The sequence below is a fragment of the Balaenoptera ricei genome, chromosome 13 (genome assembly GCF_028023285.1).
Source record: "Balaenoptera ricei isolate mBalRic1 chromosome 13, mBalRic1.hap2, whole genome shotgun sequence".
Classification (NCBI taxonomy): domain Eukaryota; kingdom Metazoa; phylum Chordata; class Mammalia; order Artiodactyla; family Balaenopteridae; genus Balaenoptera; species Balaenoptera ricei.
Genome location: NC_082651.1, coordinates 63,396,865 through 63,412,931, shown reverse-complemented (window position 1 = coordinate 63,412,931; position 16,067 = coordinate 63,396,865). Strand labels below are relative to the sequence as shown.

At 39.9% G+C, this 16,067-nt stretch overlaps 1 protein-coding gene across 2 annotated transcripts in view; it reads left to right on the top strand.

The window, feature by feature from the left end:
• The first annotated feature begins 540 nt into the window (after positions 1-540).
• Positions 541-16,067, top strand: part of MSH2 (mutS homolog 2) — an 81,703-nt gene continuing 66,176 nt past the window's right edge. The window contains exons 1-6 of one of the 2 annotated variants that reach the window (XM_059943388.1): positions 541-829; positions 7,021-7,175; positions 10,418-10,696; positions 11,952-12,098; positions 14,770-14,919; positions 15,629-15,762. In XM_059943388.1, the coding sequence (XP_059799371.1) occupies positions 619-829; positions 7,021-7,175; positions 10,418-10,696; positions 11,952-12,098; positions 14,770-14,919; positions 15,629-15,762 (1,076 nt within the window). In that variant the 5' untranslated portion in view covers positions 541-618. The remainder of the gene's footprint in view (positions 830-7,020; positions 7,176-10,417; positions 10,697-11,951; positions 12,099-14,769; positions 14,920-15,628; positions 15,763-16,067) is intronic. The other variant, XM_059943389.1, reaches the window with a different exon arrangement.

Genomic DNA, 16,067 nt, shown 5'->3' with positions numbered 1-16,067 from the left:
CCTTCTGTTTTTGAATGAATGAATCAATCAAGGAGTGGACGATACGAGAATTTGGCCAGGACGGAGGCTGTGGAGAAGAAACGTGTAACCTTGATGCAGGCAGTTTGCTTAAAAAGGAAAAGTGAGGCAGTTGGAGAGAGAGGGGCACAGGTTAAAAAAATACTGTGATAGGGAGGAAGGCTAGTTTTTCCTTGTTTTCAAGTTTCTTTCCGATTTCACTCTCTTGCTTCCGGGTACATAAACTCAAAGCCTGCCAGAACTTCCCACCTGGTCTCCTAAACTAGCTAACCGTACACCTGGGACCCACACCAGTGCAGCCGAAAAAACCCGGAGAACTCAATTCTTTCAAGGACGGGCGTCTGCCGAGGCGGCGCGCGACCTAGGCTCAAGCATGCGCAATAGACAGAGTCACCAGCGTGCGCGGGAAGCTGGGCCGCGTTCGATTATGATTGGCTGTCGTGGCGCACTCCCACCCACCGAAACGCAGCGCTGGATGCTGATTGGGTGTCTCCGCAGAGGCCGGACGCCGCACGGGGGACGAGGGAGGGGAGGCGGGAAACAGCTTAGTGGGTGCGGGGTCGTGCAGTTCCATCAGGCAGGCGGCGGAGAGGTTCCGAAATGGCGGTGCAGCCGAAGGAGACGCTGCAGCTGGAGAGCGCGGCCGAGGTCGGCTTCGTGCGCTTCTTCCAGGGCATGCCGGAGAAGCCGACCACCACGGTGCGCCTCTTCGACCGGGGCGACTTCTACACGGCGCACCGGGAGGACGCGCTGCTGGCCGCCCGGGAGGTGTTCAAGACCCAGGGGGTGGTCAAGTACATGGGGCCGGCAGGTGAGGGTGGGGACGGCGCGGGCTCAGGGGAGGACCCCGCGGAGTTGGCTCCTCTCAGGAAGTGGGAGGGTTTCGGGCAGGGAGACACGGGGGCGGGGACGCTGGTGCCTCGTGGGGGCACTGCGCGTGCTCCGGCCCCTGCCTGGCCGAGTGGGGCACCACCCGCCCCCTGCCCTGCCTCCGCCCTGAGTCTGTTCCTCCGGAGCTGCCTCAGATCTGACCTAATAGCGATGGCTACGTGCCAGGATTCGTGCGAGGCGTTTTAACACATTGTTCTATTTAATTTTGCTGCAGTCCGCGTGGGTGTCTGCTTCTCGCTCCTGCCTTGGCTCTGTGGATATCATCACAAACGCCGCCAAACCTCTTTATCACAAACGCCAGTCCAGGATTGAGATTTAGAATAGAAGGGGGTTAGGGAGACCGTTTTATGTCACCAGCGTGATTTTGCCTGTTGGGCGAACGTGATTTATATCGCTGTTCAGCGCAGGGACCTATAGTGTCTACTGTTAATAGGCAGTATTGCCAAGTGGTCAGGACCTCGAACTGGAGCCAGATTGCCTGGCTTCAAGTCGCAGCCCCTCCATTTACCAGCTGTGTGGCCTTGAGCTAGTCATGTATGTCTGTGCCTCAGCTCGGCATTCAGTGCCCTCGGTAACCCATCCCCATCTCTCTAGCATCATCTCTCCCTGGAAAGCTACAAACTTCTCACCTTGTAGTTAGATGTTCTGAACATCTAGTTTTATGTTAATCTCTTTTATCCCTGGCTCCTAGGAATGAACATAATAGGAGGAGTAAGGAGTTGTGGGTTTTAGTCCTGCCTCTGCCATATGCAGATGGAAGGTTACTGACAAAAGATGTTTCATTCATTAGATAGACATTTATTGAGTGCTGCCTTGTCGGGCAGGGTTATGGACACTGGGAGTACATAGATCAAAAGGCAGTATCCCCACCTTCACAGAGCTCCCCCTAGTGGAGAGCAAGGCAGAAGTAATTCCAATTCCAGGTGAAGACCTATGGAGGATGCTCCATAACAAGTTGCCAAAGAGGCAGAGGCAGGATTGCCTAAGACTGGAGCCATCATAAGAGGCATTACAAGAGAGCTTAAATTTCACTTGAGTCTTGAGAAACCCTGTACCCATTAGCAGGAACTTTCCGTTTCCCCTGAGTCCTCCCAAACCCAGGCAACCGCTAATCTGCTTTCTCTCTCTAGATTTGCTTATAACATAGGTCTTTTGTGACTGACTTCTATCACTTAACATTTTCAAGGTTCATTGTGTTATCAGTACTTCATTTCTTTTTATTGCCAAATATTCCATTGTATGGATATACAATATTTTGTTTAATCCATTCGTTAGTTGATGGACATTTGGGCTGTTTCTTGAACCGATACTTTTAATGTCGTCTGTACCCATTCTCTCCCTCCCTGTTGTGCCGGTGAAGAGATGAGCCTTTTGCTGTGGTCTGGATCCCCTCTCCTCTTCTCACAGATGGCTTTTCTGTTGATCATTTCGTCTCTCTTTGGTTCATTCTTTTGGCATTTAGGCTTATTCACATCCTTTTAGCTACTTTTCAACAACTATCAAAACATTATTATAATAAGGCCCTGTGAGGTGGGTTAGTACCTAGCTTCAATTTATAGATAAAGAATCTGAGTCCCTAAAAAAGGAAGTTCCTTATCTTTTGCCTCTTTTGCTGTCAGAACTCAGCTTAGAAGCATCTCCTCTTGGAAGCCTTTCTTAATTCCCATCTTAAGGCTGCCTGGTTAGCTGCCCCTCTTACATGTTCCCTGCCCTAGGACCTTCTCATTACCCTAGACACAGCATTTATTTTACTCTATGCCAATATACTGAAAGCTCCCAGAGGGCAGGAACTCTGTCTTAACCAGTCTCTGCCTTTGAGTCCCAGCACCTGGCACAGTGCCCACATGTAAGCAGACACATTATCAGCTGAATGAAGATGGGGGTTCCAAATTATTCTTGAAGAGGAGAATCTTGTATCAACCTGAGGTTTTTCTTCTGCGCCAGGTGGAGGCTGGGTAGCTTTCTCTTCCAGTTCCCCTTCAGTCTTACTTCCCAGCTTTCAGACTTAAAGTATACAGCCAAGCTCTTCACCAGGAACATCCAGTGTGTCACAAACACTCCTTTGAGAGAAATAGTATCTTCGGAGGATAACCTTGATGGTTGGGCAACCTATCTGGAGATTAGTAATGGAGGAAGTAGGGGAGGCCATGGTGGGGAGGGGAATCACATTTGCCTCTTCACCCACCCACTCTTAAGAAATCAGCACTGGGGACTTCCCTGGCAGTCTAGTGGTTAGGACACCATGCTTCCACTGCAGGGGGCACAGGATTGATTCCTGGTTGGGGAAAGATCCCGCATGCTGCGTGGTGTGACCAAAAAAAAAAAAAAGAAAGAAAGAAATCAACACTGTTGTGAATGTGTTCCTGTGTTCCTGTTGATTGTGTCTAGAAAAAGACTGAGGATTGCTCTGGATCCCTCTGCCCTTGGCCTGTCAGATAACATTGATGTGCAAATAGTCAGGTATAAGTAATAGGGAGTGGTGGGGCTTGTGGATCTGAGAGTGCTTGTTCAAGCACTAAGTGCTTGTTCAAGTGCTAAGCATTCAAATTCAAATGCTTTAAAAGCCCAGTGCTGGCCAGACAGCTATGCTGGTACATCCTATTGGGCTGATGATTTAAGACCTGTTTCTGAATGAGGTGCCAGACCAGTGTTACTTTGTCTTCTAAATTAAAGGATGATATAACACTGTTTTGAAATTCATTGCTGTATTTACTGGAAGTTGCTGACCGATACTTACAGTGGCATTTATAAGTGTCTGTGGGAGAAATTCATCTCTAATTTTGTATTAACTCTGGTTCAGTGCTTTCCGTGAGCAAATTTTTTTTAATGATAATATTTTGTCATATGAGTAATGTTACTTATGTAGAATTCAACTGGATAAGCTGATAGTGTGTTCAGTCATTCTGGTTTGTTTTAGACTGAGGGGGGGTGGTCCTGGGATGCTGGACTTTCAGTACTAAAATTTGGGGAGTCTTGGGCAAAATGGGATGAGTTGCTCACCCTATGTGCTAGGCAAAAACGGGAAATAATTTAAATGGGGCCTACCATTCCACTGAGGTTCTGGTCCTGAGGGAGTCTTACTTGGGAGATATGAGTCTGTTGCAGCCTGGATAGGCCTTAGATCCCGCTTATGCCTCTGAGAATGTTAGTACAGGCTTTGCTGAATGAGTAACGTTCACAGTAAACATAATTTTCATGCAGCTTTCCAAATGCAAGGTAAAGGAACAGCAGTATATTCAAGTCTGTAAGAATGTGGCTGTGTTGAACTTGCCGAGTTGAAAACTGGTGGCCTAAATAGTGTTTTCTTAAAAGTTTGAATTAATTGCCTATATTTTAAAGATTGGGTAGTTTCATGAAAAAATTCAGATTTTGAGCTTTTGAAAATTCTGCACAGTTGGAAACTCTGGGCAAATTAGCAGTGGGTTGGAGTTGAGTGGCTGCTTCCTCTGACCTACTGAGTCTAGATTTTTCCTTTACCCTGACGGGCTTTCCTTGTTTTGCCACAGTTCCCACCATTTGAAGTCATTTTTCATCTGTCAGTTGTGTTGTTCTTCCTTTGGCTTTCTCTGCTCATTAGATACCTGCCTGGTCCCTGTAGGTATGTTCGCCAGTTCTAGGTTAGATCTTAAGGAATGTTCTAGGGAATAACTTTAGAGAGGCAAGATTTGAGCCGGTTTTCAGGGTGTCTGTGACAGCAGGGGGGGATTTTTTTTTTTTGTCTGCATTGGGTCTTCCTTGCTGCGCGCGGGCTTTCTCTAGTTGCGGTGAGCGGGGGCTACTCTTTGTTGTGGTGCGCGGGCTTCTCATTATGGTGGCTTCTCTTGTTGCAGAGCACGGGCTCTAGGCGTGCCGGCTTCAGTAGCTGCAGCACATGGGCTCAGTAGTTGCGGTGCGCGGGCTCTAGAGTACAGGCTCAGTAGTTGTGGCACACAGGCAGCGGGGATTCTTGTCCACTACTTATAACTAGTGAACTGATATTGAAAGTATCAGCTGCATTTTGCTGTACAAAACAATTGTATTACGTCATTTAATTAATCTTTATGCTTATTTGTATTTGATATTTGTACTTGATATGATCTGTTGTTAAATTTAGGTTAAATCTTTCATAAGATCCAGAATTGTCAGAATAATCGACAAGTATAATCTGAATTACCTTTAAGTGAATAATTTGTATTACCTATATTATATGAAAATTGAGTTTTAATTCCATTTGATGATGTGGGTGATTTTATTTATTTTGTAACGAAATTGTTATTTACAAATCAAAACTAAGGTGAGACACTATATTCCATCTAAGACAATTTTTCAGCCTTGGTACAATTGATATTTTGGACCGAAGAATTAATTCGTTACTGTGAGGGGCTATCCTGTGCACATTTAACAACATCCCTGCCTCTTCCTACTAGATTCTGTTATTATTCCCTTTCCCCAGTTGTAACAACCTAAATGCCCCCCAGGCATTGACAATTGTCCGCTAAGGGAGCAAGATCGTCCCCCGTTGAGAACCAGTGATGTAAGATGAAGGCCAGGAAGTTCGAAAACTCGGTTGACTGGATAGGGGAAATGGATGCACTCATACTTTATGGGTGGTAGTGTTAATTGGTACAGCCAACCAAGAGGGATAGTCTGCAATATTTATAAAAATCACACATATCATCCTTTGATAAAATCCAGTTTTAGGACTTTATCTCACAGATACACTCAAATGTTTGGAGAGTGAAGCACATACAAAGTTATTCATGCAACACTGTTGTAATAACAAAGATTGGAAACAACCCATAGGTCCATCAGGAAGAGACTAAACTATAGAAATTCCTTAGGTTCATTGGAACGTTTGCAGCTGTAAACAGAAAGAAGCTGATTATGTATTGATGGAACAATCTCCAAAATACTATATCAAAGTTCAAAAAAAAGATACAGTACAGTGTGTATAGTGTGCAACTATTTATGTAAAAGAGGAAAAAAGCAATACTTTATATTTGCTTGTGTGTGCCTAGACTATGTTTGGAAATATATTCTATAAACTGATAACACTTGGGTGGTGAACTGGATGTGTAGGGGACAGTGGTGAAGTGCAAGTCTCCTTTTTGATGTACCTTTTTGAGCCTTCAAGTTTTTTTTTTTCTTTTTTTTTGATGTGGATGATTTTTTAAGTCTTTATTGAATTTGTTACAATATTGTTTCTGTTCTGTGTTTTGGCTTTTTGGCCGCAAGCCATGTGGGATCCCACCTCCCTGACCAGGGATCGAGCCCACACCCTCTGCATTGGAAGGCCAAGTCCCAACCACTGGGCCGCCAGGGAAGTCCCTGAACCTTCAAGTTTTGAACTGTGTTACCTATAACATTTTATTTTATTTTATTTTTTAATTTTATTTATTTATTTATTTATTTATTTATTTATTTATTTATGGCTGTGTTGGGTCTTTGTTTCTGTACATAGGCTTTCTCTAGTTGTGGCGAGCGGGGGCCACTCTTCATCGCGGTGCGCTGGCCTCTCACTGTTGCAACCTCTCTTGTTGCGGAGCACAGGCTCCAGATGCGCAGGCTCAGTAGTTGTGGCTCACGGGCCCAGTTGCTCCGCGGCATGTGGGATCCTCCCAGACCAGGACTCGAACCCGTGTCCCCTGCATTGGCAGGCAGATTCTCAACCACTGCGCCACCAGGGAAGCCCACCTAGAACATTTTATAATGAATAATAACTAATTTATTTTTATGGACCTTTTGAAAAAAATCCTATACAAATACTGTTGTAGTTATTACATAAGAGTTTTATTCAAACTTGTGAAAAACAAATGATAAAAAAGGACAAGTAGGATTAGCTGTATATATATGTATATATATATATTGACTCATTCTTTTGTCTTTGTGTCTTCTCAGTTTTTTATTTTGATGTGTAGGCTCCCAGGTGCAGAGGGTTATGTCTGTCCACCATTTTATACCCTTCATCTACTAAAGTCTCTAGGATATGTAATAGGTGCTTGATAAATAGTTTATTGAGTGAATGAATTACTGGGAAAACATAGCTTGGGGGGAGGCATTGTGTTAGGTCTTCAACACTTGGGACTTCAAATCCTCAAATCTGTAACATGTATTTTTAATATTTTTCTTTAGGAGCAAAGACTCTGGAGAGCGTTGTGCTTAGTAAAATGAATTTTGAGTCTTTTGTAAAAGATCTTCTTCTAGTTCGTCAGTACAGAGTTGAAGTTTATAAGAATAGAGCTGGAAATAAGGCCTCCAAGGAGAATGATTGGTATTTGGCATTTAAGGTAATTATCTTCCTTTTAAATTGAGTTGTGTTTTTAAGAGTAGACAAAATAAAAACATGAGAGAATTCTGTGTTGGTTTAATATTTTAGCCAGGTTGTGATAGTAAAATGCTGTGAGAAACTTTAATATTCTTTAGCATGTGGTTTTTAAAATCACAGTTTAATAGCAATTCAGAAATTCAGTAAATCCTTATGATGAGTATGAATACTCTGAGCTTTGTCACTGTCCCTAAAACCTAAATAATAAATAGCCTTTACATAAAGTTGAATACGAGCATTAAAGAAGATTTGATTTTACTGTTTTTGAAGTAATATCATTCAAATTTACATATCCCAAATATCTATTTATACACATTGGTAATGTGTTTGGATATTTGTATGTTCCTTTCTCTTTCATTAGAGTGTAGTTTTTTTAGAAGTGTGGAACTTTGTTTAATGCTGATCATATTCCTAGGTGTGCCTAGAAGGGCTTATTGACATGCTTCTAATTCCTTCATGCAGATGGGGGTACTATTTTGTTTTATTTAAGGACTATCTTTATTTTTAGTCTGTAAAATCATGTTTCTGTTTGTTCACACACAATACCTTCACATAAATATTGGATAATGGTTAAAATGTTGGGGAGGTGAGATTTATCCTTGAAAGGGAATAAATGTGTGGTAAGGCAGGACAGTGTTCTGGGCTTGTATTTGGCTGATCTCATTTCTCCTCTGTCCCTCTGCATGACCTTGGCAAATTTCCCAGCCTTCTCCTGTATCTGTTTCTTTGTAAACAGTAAAATTAGAAGGTTTTTAAGATGTTTTCTGACCTGAAAGGCCTGTGAAAGTTTTTTTGTGAGGTTTAATACAACATTTCAACATTTGATGTTGGTGCTGCCCCAGATAGAATGTTCTTCAATATTCCTTCCATATTGCCTGCTGTCACCACCCCCCCGCCTTTGTAAATGTCGACATTTACTGAAGATTATATCTGAGAGCATTTATCATTCTTTATTATGGAATTTCCTCGGAATTTTCATTGCTACTTTACTGAGAAAAGTGGGACTTATAGTTTTATCCTACATTTTGAAAGGTTTTAATAGAAAATTGAGGGTATCGCAAAGTGATGTTTTTCTATCTCATTCTTCACAGAGCTCAGTTAGTAACAACACCAAAATGTGGGATCATGAGTTCAACTGATTAACTGGATTATCAGCCCATCACACGTCACTCCTTTGTGTCATCAGAATCCTTTGAGATGCATTGTTTTTAACCCCTACCTTTTAGAACAGGGGGAAAAAAATCTACAAATATGTATCTTTATCAGGTTAAAAGATAGTATCTTCATCCTGATATTTATTTTAAGAAGTTCAGATCTAAAACTGCTAAAACTGATTTATCTTTTTTTAGCTTATTGATTCTATTGTAAAGTATTAGTGATATTTAGGGTAGTTGACCTCTATAATTGACTTTTTTTTTTTTTTTTTTTTTTTAGTGAGATGAGGTACAGTTGTTTTACATTTTTGTGATTCTTTTATTTATTTATTTATATTTTTTGGCTGTGTTGGGTCTTCATTTCTGTGCGAGGGCTTTCTCTAGTTGTGGCGAGCCGGGGCCACTCTTCATCGCGGTGCACGGGCCACTCACTATTGCGGCCTCTCTTGTTGCGGAGCACAAGCTCCAGACGCACAGGCTCAGTAATTGTGGCTCACGGGCCCAGCTGCTCCGTGGCATGTGGGATCTTCCCAGACCAGGGCTCGAACCCGTGTCCCCTGCATCAGCAGGCAGACTCTCAACCACTGCACCACCAGGGAAGCCCTATAATTGACTTTTTTTTTAAAAAATTTTTGGCCTTCCTTTGTGGCTTGCGGGATCTTACTTGATAAGCTAGCTACTAGTTCACTTTTGAGAGTTTTTTTAAGGTGTGCATAACCTGTGCGTGTAAATCCAAAGCATGTATGTGAAAATATGATGTTCACATTTGTGATTGAATCAGTGCTTTTAAAATTTGAGTATCAGGTAATACTAGCTTTCCATTTCTTTTTTTTTTTTTTTTTTTTTTTGGTCGCAGGGATCGAACCCAAGCCCCCTGCAGTGGCAGTGCGAAGTCTTGACTGCTAGACCGCCAGGGAACTTCCTCCATTTCATTTTTGATGCAGATTTTAATCAATAATCCATACATAGTTACAGGATATTCAGAACCATATTGAGAAAAGATAAATGATTATCATGATTATGATGCTAAAGACATTTGAGAACTATTGATGGCTACTGGTTGCTTAAATTTGGCTTGTCACTGTGCTCATTCGGACTGTTTCTGACTCTCTCAAGTTTCATACCATGGTCCATCAGTTGGCCCAGAAATGCCTCACGTTAACAGCAACCTGTCAGCTTCTGATCATGTTGAAGTACTGTTACCCACCAGCTTGACACAGGTGGAGCCAAAAGCAAAGAAACTTGACCCTTTACTTACCTTGTACAGTCTTAAAGAGATTTCTAATCTTTTTGAAATTTTGAAAATAGGTCAGGGACTTCTCTGGTGGTCCAGTGTTTAAGATGCCGCACTCTCAATGCAGGGGGCCTGGGTTCGATCCCTGGTCAGGTAACTAGATCCCGCCTGCCACAACTAAAGATCCTGCATGCCGCAACTAAAAGATCCCGCATGCCTCAACTAAAGATCCTGTATGCCGCAACAAAGATCCTGCGTGCTGCAACTAAGACCTGGCACAGCCAAAAAAAAAAAAAATTGGTCAAAGACCCTTTATTTGGAAATCATTGATCTAGAAGAATCTCTGCATCTTACAAATAAATACATTGATATAAAGAGATGTCTATCCAAGGTTAATATTTAAGCTAATAATACTGTTTTTCTATGTGGTATAACTACTCAGTGAAAATTCTGACATGTGCAACCTATAGGTAGTTTGGCAGAGTGTAGAAATTTAGGCATACCATTGAGAGGGTTATCACTTTGGGTACCTCAATGATTGTGTGAGTGAGTGTAAACTTAGATGCTAAATTTCAAACTGAAAATCGCTTTTGATACTATTATTTTTAGATGTGCCCAAGTGTTCTGAAATTAATTGGAAAAGTAGGGAGGATACTTTATAGAAAATGTGGTAATATTAATTGGTTATAAGTAATTTTTTTTGGTAAGAAAACGTTTCATTAATAAAATTCATCTAGGTTGGGTAATTTCTGTTGGCTAGTAAAGTTTTAAAGTACATTCAACAGTTTCTTAAAATTTTTCTTTATTTTTGCTTAGGCTTCTCCAGGTAATCTTTCTCAGTTTGAAGACATTCTCTTTGGTAACAACGATATGTCAGCTTCCATTGGTGTTGTGGGTGTTAAAATGTCTGCAGTTGATGGCCAAAGACAGGTTGGAGTTGGGTATGTTGACTCCACACAGAGGAAGCTAGGACTGTGTGAGTTTCCCGATAATGATCAATTCTCCAATCTGGAGGCTCTCCTGATTCAGATTGGACCAAAGGAATGTGTTTTACCAGGAGGAGAGACTGCTGGAGACATGGGAAAACTGAGGCAGGTAAGGAAATGGAGTGTAGAGATAGAGGAGAATCCAAGGCTAGGAATGGCTCTAAATTAACATAATACTGTTTTACTTAAGGAAAAAAAATTTACAAGTCAAAACCTCTTAAATCTAATCATAGCAGGATTTTGAGGAATGTCTTGATGTTTATCTTTGACAGAAACTTTGTATCTTTAATAGGACTTCAGAAGGAGCTGTTTCTTGTTTAAGACTTGTTCTACCTCAGATCATCCCCCCTCCCCCTGCCTCTCGAAAGAGTAACTCAGTGCCATTTTAAAGGGATCACAATTGATAAAAGGAGTGCTTTCACAGTTGGGGGGTGCAGGGTGGGGAAGAGGTGATTTAAGGCCATTAAAGAAAAAAAAAACTATGACTGCATTTAGCATGGATATATCAAATAAGTTGCAGTTCTTCAGGATTAATTTTTAATAGTTCAAGTGGAACTTTAGCCTATTATTATTATTATTTTAATTAATTAATTTTTGACTGCATTGGGTCTTCATTGCGGTGCGCTGGCTTCTCATCGCGGTGGCTTCTCTTGCTGCGAAGCACGTGCTCTAGGCACACAGGCTTTGGTAGTTGTGGTACGCAGCCTCAGTAGTTGTGGCTCGCAGGCTCCCGAGCGCAAGCTCAGCAGTTGTGGCGCACGGGCTTAGTTGCTCCGCGGGATGTGGGATCCTCCCGGACCAGGGCTCGAACCCGTGTCCCCTGCATTGGCAGGTGGATTCTTAACCACTGCGCCACCAGGGAAGCCCTAGCCTCTTACTATTTTACTGATTCTTTTATTTTAACAAAGTTCGATTTTGCTATTTGTATAGATATATGGTTTATTATTTAGATATTTAAGGGATGTTGTATTCCCCCCAAGGATCCTATTCTCCTCATGAGCCTCAAATACAATAAGAACTACTTGAGAGTTAGCATATCTGTGATGGGCATTTTTAGCATAAATAGTATTTAGGCAACTTTCCACAAGTATTATTCTGTTAAGAGTTTTTACTATTGAGACTATTTTTTGAAAGCTTTATGTGAGCCTAATTTTAAATTTCCATGAAAATTTCATTTACAGATTTTAAAAATACATGTTAATACATATATTACCAATGTCTTCTTGCATGTTGTATAAAAATTTAATGTGGGTTAATAATTTGTTAAGCTGTTGTCACTTTATATTTGTCAGTGATACAGCTTTTCCTTATTGCTTTTCTTGTTCCTTTTCTCCTAGTAATTTAAAATATTTCTTGTAAAATAGGTTATTCAGAGAGGAGGAATTCTGATCACAGAAAGAAAAAGAGCTGACTTTTCCACAAAAGATATTTATCAGGACCTCAACCGGTTGTTGAAAGGCAAAAAGGGAGAACAGGTGAATAGTGCTGTGTTGCCAGAAATGGAGAATCAGGTATGTGGATTACAAATGTGAATTTACCATTAAATAGTGACTTTTTAGAAGGCTGCTTCTGTCATCTATATCTCAAAGCCTAAACTGGATCACTGATATTTAAGCTTATTTTAATCTATGAAGAAGCTTGTGAAAAACTCAAGGACTGACTAGAAAAATCTAAACATAACCTTAAATATAATTTCATTATATTTACACAATATATATCCTTGGGGTAAGGAAGTTTGTTTTATTGGTTTCACCTGAAAGAGCCTGATTACTGTCACCTAAGTAGGTGAGGTAGCTTAGTTGTTTAGGGGGAAAAAGACCTATCAAAGTTTTATAATGTACGAGCTGTGGGGTTTTTAATAAAGTACTTCAGTTTCATTATCTGTCTTAAAGGATCGTTGTGGAGATTAGGAAGTAATAAGGGTGAAAGTATATACAGTGCATAATAATTGCATAATGTTACATTTAAACAATTCAAAAATTGGCACTGGTTATGTATGTTCAGTGTAGAAATGAATATGCAAACAATGTAACTTTTTATGGGATTTTTCAGTGGTTGAAGTTTATCTTCAGTTTTTCAAATCTTTGAGGCAAGTATGGTTTGAGGGATGTATTTTTATGGTAAAATATTAGAAACTTGACAGGTTATTTGTGGATCACTGATAAGTAAAATGAATTGTATATTTAAATAAGAGCAAGCTCTAGCTTCTTATAATTTTGAAAATTGATTTCAAACTACAATAAACAGAGACTATTATTACTATCATGATTTTGCAGTGATTGCTTATCACATAATAGTTTGATCCTTATAAACTAAGTTTACCTTTGATCCTTATAAACTAAGTTTACTTTTCTTGTGTGACAGAATCAAAAGCAGTTGTGTATGAGCAATAATCCCAATATAGACGTTCCCTGACTTATGATGGTTCAACTTACAATTTGTTTTTACTTTACAATGGTGCAAAAGTGATATGCATTCAGAAGAAACTGTACTTCGCATTTTGACCTTTTCCCGGGCTAACGATACTCAGTGCAGTTCTCTCATGATGCTGGGCAGGGCAGCGTGCAGCAGCTCCCAATCAGCCACGCAATCACAAGGGTTAAACGGCCGATACACTTACAACCATGCTGTACCCGTAGAACCATTCTGTTTTTCACTTTCAGCACAGTATTCAATAAATTTTGAGTTATTCAACTTTATTATAAAATAGGCTTTGTGTTAGATGATTTTTCCCAACTACAGGCTAATGTAAGTGCTCTGAGCACATTTAAGGTAGGTGAGGCTAAGCTACAATGTTCAGTAGGTTAGGTGTATTAAATGCATTTTACATTTACGATGCATTTATTGGGATGTAACCCCATCATAAGTCAAGGCAGATCTGTATTAGAGAAACTTACTTCAGTGTTGAAAATGGGAAGAAGCTTTTAGGACTACTAAAAGGTGTTATCATCTGTGCCTTGTGGTGACGTAGCAGGAGATTCTTGTGACAACCTTATATATTTGTTAGAGTTTGGCAGAGGCAGATAGATGACTGTGTTATCAATTAGGAAATACATGCACTTTCACAATGAATCTGGTATCGAGTATAAGTAGAACTTGTCATTGGGCTATCAGTTTGATGTCCTTAGCTTCTTTATTTTATGTTATAGTAGTAATATAGGCAGTTTATTTAAACTTTTTATTTAAATATACATATAGGAAAGTGTATATATCATAAGTGTATAACTAAATTTTCATAAATTGTAAGTACCCACATGACCAGCACCCATGAAACAGAATAGTACCAGGATCGCAAAGACCCTTTTTTTTTTTTTAAAGTTTTTAAGTAAATATATTTTACTTTAACTTTTTTGTTTTTTTAAATTAATTAATTAATTAATTTATTTTTATGGCTGTGTTGGGTCTTCGTTTTTGTGCAAGGGCTTTCTCTAGTTGTGGCAAGCGGGGGCCACTCTTCATCGCGGTGCACGGGCCTCTCACTATCGCGGCCTCTCTTGTTGCGGAGCACAGGCTCCAGACGCGCAGGCTCAGTAACTGTGGCTCACGGGCCCAGCTGCTCCGCGGCATGTGGGATCTTCCCAGACCAGGGCTCGAACCCGTGTCCCCTGCATTGGCAGGCAGATTCCCAATCACTGCACCACCAGGGAAGCCCGTAAAGACCCTTTTTGTTTTCTTCCAGTTGTTAACCTCCACCAAGGGTAACCCTGCTTCTTACCTCTGACAGTATGGATTAGTTTGGTCTATTTTTGTAGTTTATATAAATGGACTCATACAGTTCATGCTCTTGTGTTTGATTTCTTTTGTTCAGTATCATGTTTGTGAGATTTATCTATATTGTCGCATGTTGTTGTGGATTGTTTGTGCTTATATCTGTTGTTGTGTGTAGTATTCCACAATGTGAACATGCCAGGCTTTATCCATTTTACTCTTGGTGGACATTTGCATACTTTCTGCTTTTGGCTATTATAAATAATGTTGCTGTTACAGTAAATTTTCACTTTCTGAAAATCAGTTTTTAGTCTTAGGTTTATTTAAACTTTGTCTGATTTTCTTGGTTTGGATTGGGAAAGAACAGGGAAAATTATAGTGTTTGAAATTTATTTTCATCTTGCCATTTGTTTTTTTAAAAAATCTCTGGAATTCTAGTGATAGTCATCTTTTATTTTAAATTCTTAATCGTAGGTTGCAGTTTCTTCATTGTGTGCAGTAATCAAGTTTTTAGAACTCTTATCAGATGATTCAAACTTTGGACAGTTTGAACTGACTACTTTTGACTTCAGCCAGTACATGAAATTGGATATTGCAGCAGTCAGAGCCCTTAACCTTTTCCAGGTAAAAAAAATACATGGGTTAAAAATATTGAGTGGTTAAAAATGTTTCCCTCTCTCTCGCTCTCTCTCTCTCTTTCTCTCTCTCTCTCTCTCTATATATATATAAGACTCTTACTAAGGAGCTTAAATATTTTGAAATATTATACTTAAAATAGATAGTTTTGAATTGCTGTATTTTTCTAATTGCAAGCTATATAAATAGTATTTGTCCTGGTTTTATGAATAATTTTGTGTATTAATAGTAGTTTAAAAAAAATAGTAGTTTTAAAAAATTACATTCTAAGAAGTTTTATGTCTAGAACTGCAGTAATTTGGTGGTTTTGGTTTGGGGAAAAATATACAGCAGAAAATCAGATTAACAGGTTGAAAGTTTGATTTTCGGATGAGGAACTTTTGTGTACATTTCTATTTAATATTTGAAGAATGTTAAGTGTTTTTTGTTTGTTTGTTTGTTTTTACAAGTTTGGGGAGTGTAGGGGTTGGTTATTTAAAAATTTTTTTTGGCTCCATGGCTTGTGGGATTTTAGTTCTCCGACCAAGGATCGAACCCAGGCCCTCGGCAGTGTGAGCAGAGTCCTAACCACTGGACTGCCAGGGAATTCCCAGTGTTAAGTGTTCTTGTTCCCCAAATTACTTAATCATTATTCATGGCATAGTAAGGTTTTCACTAATGAGCGTGTCATTTTTCTATTTTATTTTTTGTTCACTAGGGTTCCGTTGAAGATACTACTGGCTCTCAGTCTCTGGCTGCATTGTTGAATAAATGCAAAACCCCTCAAGGACAAAGACTGGTTAACCAGTGGATTAAGCAGCCTCTCATGGACAAGAACAGAATAGAAGAGAGGTATATTACTAGTATACACTTTTGTAAGCTCTGAGTAACTTCCAGTCACTCCATATGATTATACCACTTATTGTAACATGCAATTTTGCACCTATATTTTAGCATCTAACTGCACAGAAAGCTAATAAAGTAATGGAGTAGTAATGATTTAGATTGATTAAATAACTTATTTTCTTAATTTTTTTTTTTTCCTCCACTATGAAAAAGTAAAATTTTATTAAAGAGGTGGTATGGATAATGTCTCAGCATGAGCTTGGGAGCCGGATGACCTTGGTTCATGTTAAGGCTCTACCACTTAGGAACTG